This window comes from Acanthopagrus latus, chromosome 23 (genome assembly GCF_904848185.1).
Source record: "Acanthopagrus latus isolate v.2019 chromosome 23, fAcaLat1.1, whole genome shotgun sequence".
Taxonomy (NCBI): Eukaryota; Metazoa; Chordata; class Actinopteri; order Spariformes; family Sparidae; genus Acanthopagrus; species Acanthopagrus latus.
The window spans coordinates 5,701,638-5,722,242 of NC_051061.1; the positions used below are offsets into that span (position 1 = coordinate 5,701,638).

Genomic DNA, 20,605 nt, shown 5'->3' on the forward strand with positions numbered 1-20,605 from the left:
CTATTATGTTGCAATAGTTTCTCTAGCCTAAATAAACCTTCAGTGTAACGACAGCATAGCTTTGGAAGATGATAAATGTCTTTGAAACTCAAGCTTAAAGTCTGTTTATCAGATGGATTTGTGCACGATGTTGTATAATTTCATGGCTTTATAGAGAGATACTAAATTGGTAGTTGTGGACATGAGTCCCTTGTGAATGACAGCTACCCGTGTTTAGTATCACACATGGCATTGTGGGTGGAAGTGCTATAATATTTTAGTGTGTGTGTGTGTGAGAGGCAGAGACGGGGAGGAGGGCGACTACAGTGGCAGCTGTGGAGGAGATAATCCCTGGCCTGGACCTTAGCCTCTCGAATAGAAACTCCTACGACTATTGTGGCTCAATCAGATTAAAAAGACAAAAAAAAAAATCTTCAGAGGGAGGGAGGGAATGCATATCATCCACAGAAGTGCAGTAGCACAATGCTGGCCCGACTTGGAATACAGACACTGAGCTCAGTCAGACACAATGCTGTGGTTGTCTCTTCTTTGCATGGTTTAAAAAAAGAAAACTGCCAGCCAAGCAAATATTTTATTTCTGCTTTTCCTCATGGGCTGCCATTCTTTCAGTTTCGAGAGCCACTAGATAGACCCAAAAGCACTGAAGTTCAAATGTCACTCCAAAGGCATGTCTGAGCCAGCTTGGCTTGAATTGATATATTGTTTGGGTGTACAGTTTCTCTCTGTATTATGTCACTATTTTGATATTCAGACTCATGGTTTTGTTTTTTAGCAGCTTAGATACAACTAGAAGTCAGTTAGCTTAGCCTTGTGCAAAGACTGGAAACAGTTAGCCCAGCAGAGTAACTTCCTCCCATTTTACGCTCTGGTTTTTGTGCTGGATGGTGGATTCTGTTAGGAGTGGACAGAGCTAAACTAGCTTATTCCATCTGTTTCCAGTCTCTTTCTAAACCAAACTACAGCTTGCTAGCATTGGTCTTGGGTACATATGAGAATTGCATAGATCTTCTGATCGGACTCTTCACCTAAGTGTGAATAAGTGTTGCATTACCTTTTTTTTTAATGGAAACCGGAAATCCAGATGCATAATCTTAATATTTTCTATAGAAGCATTGCATATGCTAAATATGCTACTGTGTGATTGAGCTGACACTTACTAAACCCCTTTCATTGGCAAGTTTGATGCTCCGACACTAAAAGAAAAACTCATCAAAGGTGACTCCACCACAGTAATTAACATGTTTTAAGATAAGACAGTTCTGTTGGCTCTGGTTGACCAGAATGTAGGTTGTTCTTACCATAGCACCCCAGCTTAACCAGGTCTGAGGTCTGAAAATTGTGAACTCAGCGCTCGGCGGACAGTTCCTGGGAAACTATTTAACCCTACCAGGTGCTGACATTTGTAGAAAATTAAGGGAGTTTTGCTGTAACTACAGCTGTTCATTTTTTATTGTCGATCAGTTCCTTTGTAGCTTCCATAAACATTATTTCTGCTGGGGGGTTTTTAAGACGTTTTTAATCACACGTTTCATTATAATGCAACATTATATCACGTCTTTGGAGGACTAAAATTATGTTTTCCGATAGCACATTCTGCCGTGATACAATTTCTACTTGATTCAGTTGAAGGGCCTGCCTTTAAATATGAGAAAATGTCATTGCCATCTAACATAGTCAGACACAGATGAAGCTACCATCCCTTTATTTTTTTCGTTTTGGCCATAAGACGGCACATGAATAATTGTGTATAACTGTTAAGTGGTTAAGTGCAAAAAGTTAACTTTAAATTGACTACACTAACACACATTAAACATGGCTGAACAACAAGAACATTTAACAACAATGTAAGATTCAGCTCAATATTTGTCAAGAGACATAATTTGCTAGTTACCATTATAAGCTAAATAATAAACTTGGCGGCTAGCTGACTTATTTCTACTCGTAGCCTAATAAATTACTTGTGTTATTATACTATCTCTGACCATCATTGGTTTTAATCACTGCACGTGCCAAAAGAACCCCAGAGCTGAATTGCACCTTGCATGCATGTTTATTTCAACCATTGTTTAAACTTACAGTAGCGGCTAACATTGCTACAGCAACAGCAGCAAATTGGTTAGCTGCAGAGTTAGATGCCATGTTTGTTTGTGTGACCTGACTTTTCTCCAAAGTTCTTCTTTCTCCAAAATATTTCCCCAGCTCTGATTTATTCCTGAGAGGGAAGTAGATATCCTCATCTTTTCCCAGTTGCTTGCCATTATCTGTCTGTCATTCACACCCTTAAATGTTTTTGGAAGGAGGTGCACTTTAATGGACAAGGTGATACAGATGTGCCAAATTAAGGAGAATCTTAAAGATGATGATATGGATTGATGTTTTCAATTTGTATGGATGATAAATCAATGACTCTATCCAGATTAATGGAGCTGTATACCCCTATTTATTAGTGCTATTGTTAAGGTCTCTTTTAGGTAAACAAAATATGATGTCGTGAAAGGGTTACACATTTATACTTCACTACTGCTTTAATTCCTTTGGTAAACTGTCAGGTAAGGTAAGATTTGTTTTTTCTGTCTTTCTCCGTTTGAAAAGTCCCCCCAATGTTCAGGTGTTCCCCCAAATCTGGAGCCAAACCTACAACCAGCTTTCACTACTGAAATTGACATCCAGTTTCACTTTCAAAACTGGCTGTAGGTTTGGTGACAGAATTGCTTTGTTTAACTGAAGTGACAAATCTAACAGCATTTATCCTCACGGAAAGCTTTTTCAACAAGGCTTAGAATAGCAAGATGGTGCATTTAGCGCTATCTCGCCATTTTGCCGTATTGAGCTGGAATCAAGCTTTGGATTTTATGTGCACACTTGGGGTTTATTTTGCCTGGACAAGTATCTTTCTTGTTTGTTTAATGGAGCCTTAGGAGCTCCATTAAACAAGCATGCTGCTGTTTGCCCTGCTGTCAGCATCACTGAGACACGGTCAGCCCACAACAGTGTGTGTGAACATACTGCGTCGCCAACTGCACCAAACACGATGTGACCCCAGTTTGTTTCAGTTGGATGTCAGCTGAGTTTAACTTTGCGCTGTAATACTACAGCATACAGAATGGAGCAAAACTCATTTTCAAGTGCACCAAATAATTTGTCAGGTACTTGCAGATATTGAGTAATTATAATTAATATAAAAAATGTAAGTCAGATCGGCATTGCTCTTGTACAATCACTGGCTTATTATCGAATTTCCTGGAAAGTTCATTATAGCATCTTAGCAATTCATGTGAGCATCGGGGTACAGTATAATGCAGCACCTGCTGTGCTCTATAATTAGCTTTGGTTGTAGACTGGTAATTAAGGTTACTCAAGTTCACATGTTGTGCCACCTGTCTGCCGGTAGAACTCCCCCTTTCAGCAATGATATAATGACACTTGTTTCTGGTAAAAATGTGCTAATTAACAGTACAAGATAAAGTGATTCTCTGTTTGAGGGGTGTTGCTTCAAATATGAGACCTTTTTAAATTAACTTTATTTGGCCATGATTGGTTGAAAAACTGTGCTTTCATCCTGCTGAAAATTAAGTGAAAAATGCTCAGTCCAGTTATTATTATCATTATTGCATTTAGTGTACTTCACAACAGTGTACTGACTTTATGTCTATCTACTTACAGTAACTAATACACTCAAGATATTTGGGTTTTTTATTTTCTTTGTTTGTTAGTTTTTTTTCTTGTTTGCGTTCCCTGAGGGGAGGTCATTGTACAGGATCAGCTGAACAGGCTGCACTGTTGGAGCTGCTATGGTTTCAGGGGTGCTTCTGCTGAGTGGATGCTTGCCAGCAAGTGGGCTTTAGCCTTGGGTCATGAGGATGAGGCATTGTCTATCTGACAGCTAAGCAACTCTTCCACCTACATTACTTTTGAAAAGCATTTTGCACTCTTACGGCATTTGTTATCTTTATGTTTATTTTAAAGTTATTTTGCTCCAAGTGGTGGAAGTAATACTGTTGTGTTTTTTTGGATATGTGTGAAGAAGTCTTGTTTCTGCATTTCCACATATGGACAGCGTATATATGTGAATTAGGAGAAAGGAAAATATTATTTGGAGTTCACAGTATTGGTGAGATTTGTTGAGGCCCTGGCAACCACACTGATCTTCGGCTGCTGACAAATTGTTGAGTGTCTGCAGCCAAAAATCACATGTAGTTTTTGCTACATTTGTGTTTGGCATATTGGCACAAGTCTTCATTAAGGTATTGGAGTTTGTCTAATTTAGCGTGTTTTATGCAGCGGAGAGGTTCAGTTTTTTTTCTTCTGTGTGCTTTCATCTGGCCAATATTTCATTTTCATCCAAAACTTTGTTCATGACAAATTAACAGGGAAACTCACAGACTCATCAGCTTCAACTGTAATTTGTGTTTAATGCTGAATTGGATAAGTGAATTCTAGTATGCTAACATACAAAGCTCAGGCTGCAGTCTGTTCATCTTCATGGTTAGAAAGGTTACTTACTAAGTGAAAAACACAGAAGTAAACAAGTATCAGCCATGATAAGAGCTGGTCCAGTGCTAAGGGAAAAGGTGCATCAGTGCTTTATGCCTTATATCTTTAGTACAGAGTTCACTGGACCTTGCTCTACAAAAGAGAAAGAGTTAATGCATAGTTTCTACTTTACATCATGCCTTGACTTCATGATGTTTTGATAGCCCAGACTAGCTGAACATCAACATGCATTATCATTCACACCATGTTAGCTTTGAGCCAAGTCTTCATGAGAGCTGATGATGGCAGTGCAAATGTGAGCAGAGAACTGCATGTTGTCAGCCAGCTGGCCGCACGACCACACAGTGTTGGTCTGCCTTTGTAGACACTAGTTCTTAAAGGTTGGTTTGGTGTGTCAACATCCAGCCCAGAGGCTAAGGCCCTTTGTTTGAGTCTCAGCTCACACAGACAGCGCCACATTGAGTAGCGTAAACACACTCACCCTGACTGGCTCTCCCTATCTCTTTGTTTCACAGATGTACCCTAATATCTGCAAGTCCACTGTGCTACACTTGCACATAGACACACCCTCCGACCCCCCACTCTTCATTTCAACCCACTTACGTTTTTGGTCCAAGGCCACTCCCTGATCCAGTAATGCTCTGTCTTGTGCAGGGTTAGCAGCTGGGGAGGGCCAGTGACAGCTGGCATTCTGCAGGCTCACTGGAGCAAATAGACCCGGCCACTCGCACTACACAGGGGCCAATTGGACAGCTGTCTGGGGCTGGGTTAGTGAGAAATTATGAGTTTAAGTGGAAAGGAAAAGGGAGGCAAACAAACAAAAATCTGACCGACAAAATAGAGGGAAAAATGTTGGAGTCCAATATCCGTCAAGGATTGTCGGCAGTCATTTTTGTCTGAAGTTTCTTCCCTCCAGAGGAGCTACTTTAAAGATTGCGTGCATGCCTGCTGAAAATGCCTTTTCCCCCCATGAATTATGCAGATGAGTTGTGATCAAAGAGGGTGAAAGAAATGGCTTTTAACAAACTTGACTCATGTAGTCATTCATCGGTACAGGATTCTGCCTGACTGGATGAGAGGGATGACATTAATGCACGCCCAGCTTTACTTGAAGCTCCTCAAAGAATCTAACAAGTGACGGCTTGGTCCTGTGATGCATGTATCACATCCTTTTCTGTTGATTCTCAAAGCTTTGTACCCTGCTAGACTGTGGTGGCCTTGAGATAGTCTGAGAATCTCAGATGTGCTTTAACTGCTGTTTTTGCAACATCATTCAAATAAAGGCTGCATGACTCAGTGCTGTTGCTTAGTTTTCCCCTGAAATTGGTACGTGTTACTGAAATGCAATTAGGATTACATGCAATGCATGATGAAATACTGTAAGGAAGAATGTTGTCACATGTTTTCTCGTTAATGTTATTGTCATTTCTTTTTTCATGTATTAATGTTTTTTTTCTTTTCTTTTGAAAACTCACAGTGAAAACAGAAAAAAAAACTTTTAATATAGATGAATAGTCTAGCCCTTAAAAAGACTGTGGATAATCCACATACATTGAGTGACATGGCATCTACTTGAGAGGAATGTTTTCTTTTTCCTTCGCTACTAAACGAAAAAACACAACAATCTGAATATATAAAACACTCATGGGCACCCTTTTCATGTGATAAATCAGCTGCTGAGGCGTGAAGGTCAACTGCTTTCAGCAAGACCTATCTCTTGTAAGCACACTGACACATGGAGTGTAGTGCACAAATTGAGTTGGACACACACTGACACACGACCAACCCAACACACCTGCACTATAGCCCTACTTTGTTAGACATGATTGCCCTCACAGCTGTCAGTGTCACTGAGGTGTCCTGTTAAATGAGTCTCCCTATCTAAACATGCAGGTGACATTTTGAACATTAGATGCTATCTTTTGAGGCGTATAAATATTGTATTGTATGTCCTTGCTGCTCTCCTCTGCTTTAAGTGTGTTCTGCTAATATTGTCCAAGCAGTTCCCCCCACACCTTGTGCAGTCACAGGAAATTAAATGCAATGGCCTGAAGCTAAATTTAGTTAGTTGGTATCTTTTCACTGTTGACACTTGTATGTGACACTAACCTGAACAACTACGCTGTCTCTCTTTTTTAGGTATTAAATGACGAGTGTGATCAGAACTGGTACAAGGCCGAGCTAAATGGAAAAGATGGTTTCATCCCCAAGAATTACATAGAGGTCAAAGCCCATCCGTAAGTACTACCTGCATACCTGCTTCTCTAACGTCAGTCTTTATGTATCTGTGGAAGTGTGATGTATCTATAAATAAAATATGCACGCTCACAAATTTATTTGGGCACTTTGACTGCCAGACTTGAACTACAATTGTCCTACTTACTCTTACAAGATTGGTTGTTCGTGTGTGTGTGTGTGTGTGTGTGTGTGTGTGTGTGTGTGTGTGTGTGTGTGTGTGCGCGTGTGTGCAAGGTTGTGTGTGTTGAACCACTAAAGAGAGGGCCTGGCAGGATCCTTAGAGAGGACATTACCTCTGGACCTGCGTTCAGTGCCAGACTAGCTCTCTCTTTTAATAATGTGCTCGAGGCCTCTTATGCTTAATTGAATATTGACCTTATTGCATCATTGCTGCGTTGCCGTCAGATGTACCTTTTTTCTTTTTTACAAGGGGGGTGTGTCTTTGTATTGGTAACAACAATAGTCAAGTGTTTACGGTCTTTTTTTATGGATATAGGGAATCCATATTTAGCTGTGCCTCATACTTCTGTAACACTGAACCTATTATAATCACTATGATGAAGGTTCTTAAGGCCTTTAATACAACATTTTCAAAATGTAATTTCTGGTGCATTGTTTTCTGTAAGATAATGTACACATTTGAAACATGACTTGTTAGCACTGGTAAGCTGAAACTCTGAAACAAAATAGTAAAATAACTGAAATTAAACTGCCTCTCTGAACAGATTATTATCAGTTGTTTTTATTCAGCCAGTATTTACTTCCCAAACATGGCAAGACACAATTGTTACACTCTGTGCTCTATGTAGATCAGCATTGTTGTCCTTTTCTAAGCATGTCTTATGTATAACATTTTATTAATACTGACATTTCTTATTCAATCCATAGATTTGTTTAGCTGTCCATGTGCCTTAAAATAATGTTTAAATATTTACTCATTAACACATCTGCCTGCCTGTTGCACTCGTGAGGTGAATTTCACTGCTCTCTCATCGGAGCTTTGGATTAATGTTACCGCCTGCCACTCACTCTGAACACATCAGAGAGAGCAGGAAAGATTGTGCCATTTAACAGGCTGTGTGTGTGCGGGACCTGGCATTTCAGCTACTTTGCTCCACGGCAGGGTAAAGGTTTATGTAATATGCAAATAACAGCAACCAGGGCAACAGTAAAATACACTCATCGTTATCGGGCAAGCCACTGCAGTCACTGTGATGACTCGCACTTATAAGATTTGTTTATTGTTTTGTTTGCGTTCTAGTGAGGATGGTGACAGATATTATAACTGTTAATGGAAAGTCAACACATCCAGTATCTGCGTCAAAGTGCGGATCATTTGTTCCATCTTTTATTGTGAAATATCTAGCAGGCCAAATATCCCCTATGGCTAAATCCTAGATTCAACCCGTATCACTCCAGTGATTGTCGGAGCTTGTCTGCTGTCTCATGTTGCTTACTGTAATTGGCTCAGCTGCAGTGTTGCCACATCCTTGGACGTCATGTCATGCTTTCTATTGAAAAATGTCTTCAACAAGACCACTATTAGCAATAGTGCTGTGCAATATGGACAACATTTTATATCTTGAGCTAATTTTACATCCCGATAATGATGTATATCCCACTGTCTCTGTACTGTTTTTCATCTCGTGTCTTTAAGTGGTAGAAAATATTAGACGTGTTCGAGTCACTAGTAACAACTTGTTGGCAGCATGTTTTGCAGATTACTGTTGTCTGGTCAGTGTCTGACTTTTTAAACCAAAGCCAAACGATGTAATTCCGGTTCTTGGGGTACTGCTTCTGTGTCCGCATATGATGTAACGTTACTAGTGACGTTATTTTCATCTTCCATTGCGCTCTCCTCCATCTCCGCCATGCTGCTTTGCTTCTGTTCACTCCCGAGAGACTGGTGCAGTAAACGAGTCCTTGCGGGTGATGTAAAAATGCTACCACAAAGCAGTAGCGTTGCTGCAGTTACATTTGACTTCATAACTCGTTTTGAACTTGGATCTAACGGTCATTCCGACTTTGAGTTGTGCTTTACACGGCATCTTAAATCACAACTGTAGTGTATGTTAACGTTAGTATAGCAACAGTGCTAAACAAGTAGCCTACTCGTTAAAATTATGATATAAACAACAGAGGGTTATATCCTATATCCTATTTTTATATCACATTTTTATGTATCGTAATATCGCACAGCTCTAATTAGGGATAATTCAAGTCAGACCTGTCTTGGTGCAGTAGAATTTGGTGCACTAGACTCAGATTTTACATGCAACCCAGGAGAATTTGATTTTTAATAAAAGCATTTTTGTGCAGATTTACTGTAAATGTTTTGAACAAAACTACCCAGTACAGTAATGGACAACCAACAGTGGTGATGAGGCGATGAAGTGGCTGGAGTTTGCCTTTGTCTCCCGTTGTGGTGACAATGAAGTGCCATCTGAAAGCACCAGGCACCCACACACACAGCTGTACTATACAGCACAATATAATGCAGCTCTGCTCTAAGTCAGAGTGCTTTCTGTTTGTACACAGATTTTTCCCCTGGCCCACAGTAAATGTGTTTTTGTGGCTAATGCTCAGGTTTGTGTGACAGTCTATTAAGAGTAAGAGTGGTAGAAGCAGTACTGAGTGCTTTTAAGCGTTCCCCCTCACAGCGCTAGAGGTGTAGGTGTGTATGCTGCTGATAGTACTGCCGGTCATTCTGCTTCTTGTTATTTCCTCGGCTCCATTAATTGCTCCGTTATCACTTTTATCAAACAGGGAAAGAGACTCAGTGTGCTGGCTTGCTTTGCTTCCAGGCGCGGATACGAAGCAGATCAAGAGTTGGCCATTTCATTATTGATTTTCACCTACGTGTAAAGGAGCCAAGATGTCATCTTTTGGCTGACTGTACTTTTTAATTATTTACACAAGTAAAGAGCTTTGTCTCTCCCTCTCTCCATCCATCTTTATCGCTCGCACCGATTCCCTCTGTCAGGGCTTTCTCACAAACATATATTAGTGGCATACATACAGCTAAAAGATACATTCAATGGCACTCCAAAATGATGAAAAATGTCTGACTTTAAATCTCATCTTGAACCTGTTCTTTTTCCAGCCTCTCAGTTCAACATAGATGCTTATGAGTGCACATCAGGACATATAACAGATGATTATATTTATTTTTTGTGTTTGCTCTACCACTATTAATAGACAATGACTAATCTACTTCCTTGTAAGTGGACGGACAGTGCAGCCTGACAGGAAAGGCCGGTGCTTGAATAACTTTTTTTTTCATCCTAGTGTGTACATGCAGCATTTCTGGCCCAATTAAAGCGAATTGTGTTTAGTTTTGTTTAGTTTTTTTTTTTTTTTCATTGCCTGTCAGCAGTGCAGTGTGTCTGTGGTTAGCATGGTCTCCACACCACTGTGTCGTCAGGTCCAACCTGTTAACCAGCAGGAGGTGTGATGTTTTGTGAAGTGTGTATGCCCGCAGACAGAGTTCAACTGAAACTCTAAATTGTAAAAAAAGTCAAAGTGATCGAGTCTATGCAGTAGAGCTGTTACAATTAATTGATCTGTTTGCACTAATTCAGTTATCAACTGTTTGAGCTACTTAAATGTGAATATTTTCTATTTTTTTCTTCCTCTAAGACAGTAAACAGAATAACTTTGGGGTGTGTATAAAACAGGACATTTAAGGACCTCGTCTTGGGCTCAGGGAACAGTTTCTGATATGTTATATATCAAACAACTAATCGATGTATCTATAAAATAATTGGCAGATTGATCAACATTGAGAATAATTGTTAGTTGCGGCCCTATTATGCAGAAGGAAGTCTTACCCTGTGCTCACTTGTATCGGTTCTCTCCTTTCTCCAGGTGGTTCTTTGGGAAGATTCCTCGGGCCAAAGCAGAGGAGATGCTCAACAAACAGAGGCACGACGGGGCCTTCCTCATCAGAGAGAGCGAGAGCGCACCAGGAGACTTCTCTCTCTCTGTGAAGTAAGCAGCACTGCACCAGTGTGCCACTGGGGGGGAGAAAAAAAATTCACACACTGTTTCCTATGAATACTGTTTCATGTTATCCTTACATCAGTCTTCGTTTCCCCACAACTGATCAGGTTCACAAGTTTCCATACTTGGTATGTGTGAGTCATGAGCACAACCTCTTCCTCATTCCTGTGAAGTCTCAGTGCTGCCCTCTGGTGACCAGCATTTGCCAGCTATGATCATTTGTACTGTGCGTTGGAACTCAGCCCTATGAGTACTCAGGGTTTTAGCTGACACATACAGAGCTCACTTCCTCTTATCTGCCTCTCTCCATTCCGACCTTCCCAAAAGAAACAGTTCAGATCAGTTCACAGCAGCTTGCATGTAAAGTTGATGCTGTGATATGGATCTTAATTACTGTCTGGACTGTCCTAATTTCCACGTAGTCAGCTTGTTTTGAATGTCAATCCTTTACTGGCGTGACTGATTCATTTAACTAATGCTTATCAGTCTGTCATTATCAGTCTGAGACTTCATTTAAATAATACGTATTTACCTAATGCTTATCAGACACACCTAATGCATCTGATAATGGATCTTAATGCCCTAGTGTTCCACTCTGTTTATTTAAATCTGTGGTTTGCCCTCAAAAAACAACAGCTCTCTGTCAGTTTGGACAATGCCTTTTGTGCTGAAGATCCCCCCCTCTCATAGCTTTCCTCTCTGTGACCTTGTGCAGGTATGGAAATGACGTCCAACACTTCAAGGTTCTTCGTGACGGGGCTGGAAAGTATTTCCTATGGGTGGTGAAGTTTAACTCCCTCAATGAGCTGGTAGACTACCACCGTTCCACCTCGGTCTCTCGCAATCAGCAGATCTTTCTGCGAGACATAGAGCAGGTCACCCAGGTAAGAGGGGACATATGCTTGGATCCAGGGTTTTTTTTTCCTGACTACAATAGTGACATGTGCAGCATGAAAACACTTAAAAATGGCAGTGTGTTTCTTTTACAGAATGATATGGTATATGAACATACATATAGGTGAACATCTGAGGATATTATCGAAAACGTTTCAAACTTTGTAGCACTGTCGATGCTCATATAGATATTTGCCCCTACCTACTCTAGATAACTTGCGGGGCGGTGTTTAACATTGTGACGCCACTAACAGCATGTTGGTTATCAGCATAACCACATGTGAACAAACTAGAGTAGAATGAAAACAGGTAGATGCTTTGCTGTTAAAACTACAAACGTGTATGAAACTGGAAAGACAAGACTATAATTAAGTGTGCCATCACATCACTTAGACCTCGCTAACATAACATCCTGTTCTGCTTTCTAAAATTTGCTGCAACGTGATTTACATAGCACCGTCTGCTGGTTCAAGTTCCCCCAAAAAGTACTAGATGTCTGCGCTCTTTGGTTTAAACTGAATTCAAGTTCATTGGCTGCGTGCGGTGTTGTGGGTTCAGATAAGAAAATGATGTGTGGAAACATCTGTAATGTTCTGAGAATGTATTTGATTAACAAAATGGCATTTTATTTGCAGCACATTTAATAGGTTGGTGATGTAAGAAGTGTTTTACTGTTTACCCCCTCCTGTATATTTTGACAGTCCAGTCCTTTTCTGGCACAAAATTAAGATATTTATCTAATTATATTTGGCAACCATTGTAGCTAAATATAATTAGATAAATATCTTAATTTTGTGCTCAAGAAAATAAAACCGCAACATTTCACTTAACTGGTCAGTGGTACAACCCACCAACCAACCATTTATTTTCAAGAAGTGTGTCTTTTACCTTGTCACCTACTTTATTAATCATATATGTTATTGCTTCATGTGCATTCGTCAGCATTAGGGCATAAGTCAGAAGGCTGTTCAAAGCTGGTCAGCCTACAACAAATTTCCTGGGTGTGGTGCACTTGAGCTCAGTATCCAGTCATCATCTGAATTCAGTATTTTAGAGGAACACTGAGAAAGAACTGCGAACAGCTCATTGTGCGTTTGGTATCCATTCAAACTAAATTCACAATTTATCATTGCCAGTGAAAGTGATCTGTTTGTGATTAATCTTTTAATAATCCAGCAGTATACCTATAACATTACACAATACAATAAATATGTTGTCAGCTATTAAATTAGTCACCAACCATTTTGATAAACGATTAATCAGTTTGAGTTATTGTCTTAGAAAAGACAGCAGCACTCATGCTTAGCTAAGGAGCATGGAGCTAGGATAGTTCACGTAACCTATAAAATATTATAGTCGGTTCTTGGACAGAATCATGTAGATTTCATCTAAAAATGTGTGTGATATTTGCGTGAATCCGGACGTCGGTAGGAGGGAGTTAGCTCCCATGAAGCTTGTAGCCTGGAGGTCTCAGGGACAGCTGCGGGAGAAAGAAGAGAGAGGGAGTGTGACCAAAACCACACAGGAAACAAAAGAGTTGAAAAGAAATCCCAGGTAAAACAGTTAGAGGGAAAGAGAGTAAGTGATATACAGTGAAGTCATATCTCTGACAGTTAGAGAGACAGAGAGAGAGAGATGGACCTTACTTGATTTCTATTATTTTTTCTTATGAAAGTTAGCCACTTAAATAAGTGAATACCGGACTATTTCTTAGGGTAACTGCCATTTTGGATCACCATTAACTCACAGTGTGAATGTTTAGGAGTGGGCTATTGTATTCTAAATCCCTTGTTAATTGTGTAGATTCATCATGTCACAAACCTATCTAATATGTCTCTCCTCGTCTTTTCCGTCTCCTGATGGGACAGCATCCCACATATGTGCAGGCACTCTTTGACTTCGACCCCCAGGAGGAAGGAGAGCTGGGTTTCCGACGCGGCGACTTCATCCAAGTCCTGGACAACTCTGACCCCAACTGGTGGAAAGGAGGCTGTCACGGCCAAACGGGCATGTTCCCCCGCAACTACGTCACGCCTGTCAATCGGAACATGTAAACAGTCAGACCATGTATACTACAACAGCAACAACAACAACAACAACAGCAACCACCACCACAACAGCAACCATCACCACCACCACCATCATCATCATCATCGTTCTTGATCTCATCAGCCCCCATCCAACTCCCCCGAAACCAACCCCCTCCACCCCTCTACGCCATCCCACGATAACAGGAGCAGACAGGAAAAACGCGAACAACCGAAAGAGAGAGAGAGAGAGATAAAACAGTAGTAGTGCTGTCGTAGGCGTCGCTGTGTGGGTGGCAGCTGAGCAAAATCAACTTTTACTTGTGCTGAGAATGTTCACCTCCCTAGTGAACGCCTCGGTGAGGATTGAACTGTCTTTGAGGGAAATCTAAATGCAGAAAAACTAAAGAGTAGTGCACCAACAGTGAAGATAACCAAATGATTCTACCGCTCCCACAGCTGCTTCTGTCTTCTCCTTAACTTCTTAACATTCTGCCTTTTTTTTGTTGTTGTTTTTTTTCTTTTTTTTCCTTTTTTTTTGCCGCTTGTTGTTTTAATCACCTAAATGAGAAGCCTACCAATAAATCCTAGCTCTGTTTTAAAGAAAAAAAATAATTAAAAATATAAAAAAGAAGAAATTGTTTTAAAAAAAAATGTACAAAAAAGAAGAGAGAAGAAAAAAAAGATGCAATCTACAGTACAGCAAGTTTCCATGTCTGAGATCATTGGCACGTGAGCATTGTACATCAGCCATTGGCTGTATAAATAAATCAACTATAGAGAGAATCCATTTTTTAAGAATATATATTATATATTTGTATGTGTTTTGTCTGTTTTACCTCTCATCACAAATTGTATTTTTTTCCATTTGTAAATTATGTTCAATCTTTTGTTAGTCTGGATAAGACCTAGTAGCTCTAGAATGTGCTGAATTGTCAGTCAGTTTTGTTTTTTGTTTTTTTTTTTCTGAATCTATCTGAGGGATCTCAGATAACACAGCATGATATTTAAAGGGGTCATCAGTTCCATTTGAAGAGGTTTCTCTTGTCTATAATGCAAGGCAAGTCAAGTTAGTTCTCTAAGAAGAAACTAATCGTGTCCTGGAAGCTAAATATTGACCAGCAAGTCGAGCCATGAATGCTGCGAGAGCTGTTGTATTACGGAGCCCTGTATAAAGGTCAGCCACCTTTTCAAAGCCAATGTATTTATTGCAGCCATTTTACTTGGGCAGTGAATGTAGCTGACTGAGTCCATTGACATTAACATGAGGGAAGCAAGGTCGGAGAACTGAACTACACAACCATGCAAGGGATTTAAAAAAAAAAAAAAAGACATGCTGAAATGTTGTCAATATTCATTTATAGAGAGTGATGTATGGAGGATATGTACAGGTAGTTAACATGCATATTCACAAACCGTCATTACATGCATGCACCGGCAGACGCTCTCCTCCTTGTTATACCTGCACGTAGCAGAGAGGCTGAGTTCGGATAATCACATCGTGTAATCACCAGTGCAGATCTGCAGCTGGCACAGATTAACAGTTCAGAAAACTGAGAGATTGTCTTTTATGCTAAAAGTTGAGAGATCAGTGTAAATGATGTAAAAGTTGTTTTCCTGTTTTTTTTTTTCTTCTTCTTTTGTCCAATGTGGCGTGTGGTCAAAGCACTTTTTTTTTTTTTTTTTTTTTTTGTCAAACATTTTGATTTCTGGTCCAGCGTGTGTATGTGCGTGCTCGTTTACTGTGTTTGTGTTGTTTGTGTTTTCTCGTTCTCTCTGGATAGTGCCTTTCTCTCTGGTGTTTCAGTGTCTCCGACCTGCTACTTTGAGCCCCCCTCCCTTTACGGGGCCTGCCAGTCCTGCAGTGAGAAACAGTGTACATAATCCAATCTGTCCCATCCAACAATGCCCCCCTTCTCCCCTCCTACATCAACCCGCCTTCACCTTTATCCTCACCAACATGGAACTCTTCTTATTTAAGTGTCTCTCGCCTTGTCTTACCTAATGATACCGTTTTTGTTTTTGCTCTTTTTTTTTTTATTTGCATTTTTTGTTTGTTTTTTTGTTTTTGTTTTTTTTTTTCAATTAATAAAATGCAATTATTAAAAAATGAGAATAATTTTTTTATGTGGTGTTTATTTGTGAAGAGATGTAGCTCATGGACCTGATGGGTAACTGACTCACTAACTCACTTATTCATGTTTATCAGGATGTATGGACTCCACAAGAGGGAGCTGTTCAGTCATTTGCGGGTGGGGGGGGGGTTGTACAGTTCAGAACTTTTGGAAAATGTCTAATTTTATGTGCTTCACTATAATGTTGGGGAATATGCTTCAGTTTGAATATATTGCTTTAAAAATGCTTGATTTTCCACATAATGATGTTTTTCATCTACACAGCCACTCCTGTTAACCAAAGAGTTATGTTATCTAAAATTAAACAATCCTCTCCTCCTATTTTTGCTTTTTCAGGATATAAAATTAGCTGGCATTAAAGAGGCGCTATGTAAGTCCAGAATTTCACTTAAAAAAAAAACTGTTAACAGAGTGTGAAGAAACCAGTGTTGCCATTATGTCTAAGATGGCTGAAGTTGGCAGAGTAACTAGCTAGCATCTGCACCTCCTGTCTCCAAGACTGCTTTGTACCTCTATTTTAATATTTTCCGTACTTAACAGAAACATTCAACTGCAGACCTTCTGATTTCAAGGCTGTCTCTTACTTATCTAAGTAGAACTACAGCCCCTGTGGATTCTGAGGTTGCGTTCCTGACAGACTTCAGTCAGCTAATTGGCTGACAGACAGCAGCTAGCTACAGCCAGAGCCCATTTTTCGGGGTGGCGACACCGAAAGTTAGAAAAATGCTGACTGATCATCAAGCAATTCATGGAGACATGAATGAAGACATGAAGACATAAGACTTGACATGTTCCAAGAAGTTCTAATTGGGCTATTTTGACACGATTGGCAAAAGAACGATGTTGGCAGCTCTTGGTTAATACAAGTTTTTAGTTCTACTGTTGACCTTTTAGGTAGCCGGTGGTTTCTGTAAATGTCGGTACAGTATGATAGTCAGCTTGGAACTAGCTTGTGGTGAGTAATACATCACAGTGAGCTTTGATTTTTGGCCCAACTGTCTTTGCTTGTTAACACTACGGATGATTGTCCTGTGTTTGTGGGCTCTTTAGAACACCAGGATGAGAGAGCTGCTGTCATTTGGTCAAACCTTGAAGCAAAAACGAAGGATCACAAAGAGAACAGTACTTCCTCATCAGCACGACATGTTTTCAGATGAAAAAATGCTGTTAGCTGTGCATTATATCCAACTGTGATGATCAAGACTGAGAGGGTGGGAGGTTTCTTGTAATTCCATTCCGAAGCAGACATAGTTTCATGATATTGCCTGTGTTATTCTGACGTTGTGTTAAATCATCGATGTGGATAATGTACAAAATGAACACGCGCAGTGTACAGAATTAGCATCCTAGACACGAAAAAGGGATTTCCTCCAGACAGCAGAGCAGTGAGTCAGTGAGTGGGTTTAGTCAAACACCAACTCAGTACATCAGGCCACATTTCATTATGAAACACACTCAAAGTGTCTGTCTGTCTCTCAGGGTGCCGATGATGAGCATGTGTCAGTTAATCTGAGAGGCAGTGAAGGGGAAACTGATGATTACATTTCTTGAAGGGAAGCCCGGGGTGCTCTGCACGCAGCACTTTGCTGCAGCCTGATGAGGTCTGTAACGTCACGTTAGCTGCGGTCTGGTGCACTGCCTGCTCCACATTTTGACTTTTAGCACTCTGAGTACCACTTTCGCTCCTCTCTTCAGTCTGGCTCCTCTCAGCTTTCATGTCTGCCACCGACCGCCTTAAAGCAGACACTGTTACATCGGCGTTGTAGTCCTCTTTCTAGCCTTCTCATCTGGAATGTATTCTAGTTATGAAACATATTTGGCTGCTCCAGTGCTTCTATTCATCTACATGACATTTACCAGTAATGTGACCCAGTGACAGGTTTGCACTGTGGACTTCACTGAACATTGGTGCTGGCAGTTATTCGGGTAAAACTGAGAGCAGAGATTCCTGATGTACAGTACTACTAGACTAATGTCTCACTGTTGTTTGCGGTTGCGGTGTAAGACCTAATGACTGACTCTGCTGCAGGGGTTTTGCCTCTCAAGCTTGACCTGGCTGTTTGCCATATGTTGCGGCTATAGTAGTCGACAACAGCGACGCCAGCATTAAAAGCCCGCTGCTCTCCACTGTGTGTGGACATTTTAAGATGATTTGAGGATTTGCAAGTGAGGAGGACATTCCGTGCGGGGATGAGAAGATTATTATCAGCATGACCTGTCTCTGCCAGTCCATCAGCATCATTATTAAAGTGATTATTTTCAGTTCAAGTCTAGACACATGCATAGACCCACACGTGGCCCATCATCAATACATAATATATGAGGGTGATAAAATAAGATGTCTTGATTTGGAAGGTGTAAGAAAGTTTGGTGACATGCATTTATAGTAGGGTACAGGCATTGACAAAAAAAAAAAATCCGTTTCTGTTTCTACCATTGATGGATTACTAAACTCGCCTCCCAGGCAGAGGCCCTAGGGCCCTTGGACCAAAGCCTCGGTAAAGGTGTTTGTCGGAAAGCTGGAAAGTCATTCAAACAGCTACCAAGAGATTGAAAATGACCACAGAGATATAAAATGTTCACAGAAGATGCCAACTACTGCAAAGTGAAGCAAAAAGGACCACAAAAAGATGTAAACAACTAAAAAGAGATGTAAAATGGCTACAAAGAGACACAAAACCCCAATAAGGAGGTACAACATGACCAAATACAGACTCAAAACAACCTCAGAGAGATGCAAAGCAGCAACAAGGACATGCAAATCATGCACTAAAGATACAACACTACTTCAGAGAGAAGCACAATGGCCACTTAGATATGAAAAACAACTGCAAAGACATGCAAAATGACTTCAAAGAGACACAAAACCACAAACGATGAAAAACAACTGTGAAGAGATGCAAGATGCCTACAAAGGGACCCAACACAACTGCAAAGGGATGCAAACAACTACAAAGAGATGCACAATTATTACGAAAAGACAAAATGACCACAAACAGATGAAAAACAACTATAAGGAGATGTAAAATGACAACAAAGACACAAAACCGCCCAAATGCAGACTCAAAACAGTGTCAAAGAGATGCAAAATAACCACAAAGAGACACAACACAACTACAAAGAGATGTAAAACAGCTACAAGGGGATGCAGAGCGTTCACGGAAGATACAAAACTATAACAAAAAGAGAAGCAAAATGACCACAAAGAGACCCAACACAACTGCAAAGAGATGAGGGAGGGAGGGATGTGAAATGGCCATAATGAGACACACATCTTGTGTCTCACTGAGTGGCTGCTGGGATACAAATAGCAGTTGTTTATTGACACAATTTCATATTAGAATATTTCTTGATTCATTAATATTCATGTATTCCTTTAATGCGTTGCTTCCCTCAGCTTTAGCTCTGCAGTGTCAGCTTCACTGTTGTTCATGATGTCAACTGAGTGGGCAGCAGTCTGCCAGTGAGGTGAAGTTTAACCCTCACTACCTCATGTAAAAAAATGTAATTACGGCCCCATGGAAACAATCTGTGTGCCTGTGTAGGTGTCTGATACGTGATAGAGTTATCAGATCACTCGTTTGAACTGTTTGCATTTATCTGGCATGCAAAGGTTGAGACTTTCCGCTCGTCTCCCCACTAGCAAACACAGGAAGATGAGATGAGCTCAAACTCAGTCTTACACGCTCCTCCCCATTTTTGAACTTTGTGGCAGTCTGTGGGTGCTTCCAGGTTCACATTGGGTGCCAATCTGCAAATTGAAATGTTGCGTTCAAGGCCTAAACTTACCCGGGCCAGCAGAATTACCTGTCGTTAACTTGTTGAACTACTTTTCGTGGTCTTTATGTAGTGCAAACGTTGAATTCTTTGTACCCCTGCCAGCTGCTGCCAAACCTGGTAAACATGGCCAAACAGTCTTTTTAAGTATTGACAAGTACACAGCACAGAGTGGTGACATGTGTGCAGAGAGCTGATACTGTTAAATCATTTCGCTCTGTCGCATTTAAACACAGCTGCAGATAAATGTTGAAACTCTTCAAATATTGGAAATTTGATGTGACAGACAGCTCCTCCATCTGCGTTTCTTTATTTTTAAATCGATCAGTCAAATTTATTCAAGCTGACTTGCACTAAGACTGGTGCACGCTCTCTATTCACTTGATTACGGTATATTACTGCCACCTAGTGGCTGATCTCCACTGTACCTGGAAAAAATCAAGACGTCGTAGTTCTCTCTGTAACTTTCAATTATGATAATCACAGATGAGCATGCTGCTGATTGAGAGACCAATAAATCTGGAGAAACATTACAAAATAGTCCAGTTCTTATCACATTTTTGCTTTGTATGGGGAGTGGAAGGAGGCTCCAGCCACTATGAAAAATTACTTCATTTTAATCAGACTTTTATTGAATTCATATACAGCCTACTTTGCAATAATAAGGTGACACTGTCACTTAGACATTAAGATACAGACAATAAAGATCATTTTACTATACATAAAATACTTACATGCATTAAATATGTTAATTATATATACCAAGTCATGATAATATGTGCCCGTAAAACATAAATATTTTTTAAATGTCAGTATGAATTTGGCATATTCATGGCTATGTTGTCAGCGCAAATATTTTCTGTTCATTGACCATATTGAACTTGCACTACATAATACACAGAGGCTTGGCATTTTAAATATAGCTCAACGGTTGCCTTTAAAGAAAGTGTGTTCGCTAGTCGTACTTGGAATCTTAATATTAAAGGTGCACTTTGCTGTTTTGGGAAATACATTTTAATTAGAAAAGAAATGCCTAAA

General features: G+C 40.2%; 1 protein-coding gene and 1 long non-coding RNA gene across 7 annotated transcripts in view; one reads left to right on the forward strand and one right to left on the reverse strand.

Moving 5' to 3' along the window:
- Positions 1-15,349, forward strand: part of grb2b (growth factor receptor-bound protein 2b) — a 33,471-nt gene extending 18,122 nt beyond the window's left edge. For 3 of the 6 annotated variants that reach the window (XM_037088837.1, XM_037088834.1, XM_037088838.1), the window contains exons 3-6: positions 6,634-6,731; positions 10,600-10,722; positions 11,450-11,618; positions 13,488-15,349. In XM_037088837.1, coding sequence (XP_036944732.1) covers positions 6,634-6,731; positions 10,600-10,722; positions 11,450-11,618; positions 13,488-13,682 — 585 coding nt within the window. In that variant the 3' untranslated portion in view covers positions 13,683-15,349. The remainder of the gene's footprint in view (positions 1-6,633; positions 6,732-10,599; positions 10,723-11,449; positions 11,619-13,487) is intronic. The other 3 variants (XM_037088835.1, XM_037088836.1, XM_037088839.1) reach the window with 2 other exon arrangements.
- LOC119013929 lies at positions 12,774-13,592 on the reverse strand. Its single transcript, XR_005072860.1, has 2 exons — positions 13,450-13,592; positions 12,774-13,108 (listed from the first exon to the last, which is right to left on the reverse strand). It is a non-coding gene; the product is annotated as an uncharacterized LOC119013929 (long non-coding RNA).
- Positions 15,350-20,605: the final 5,256 nt, after the last annotated feature.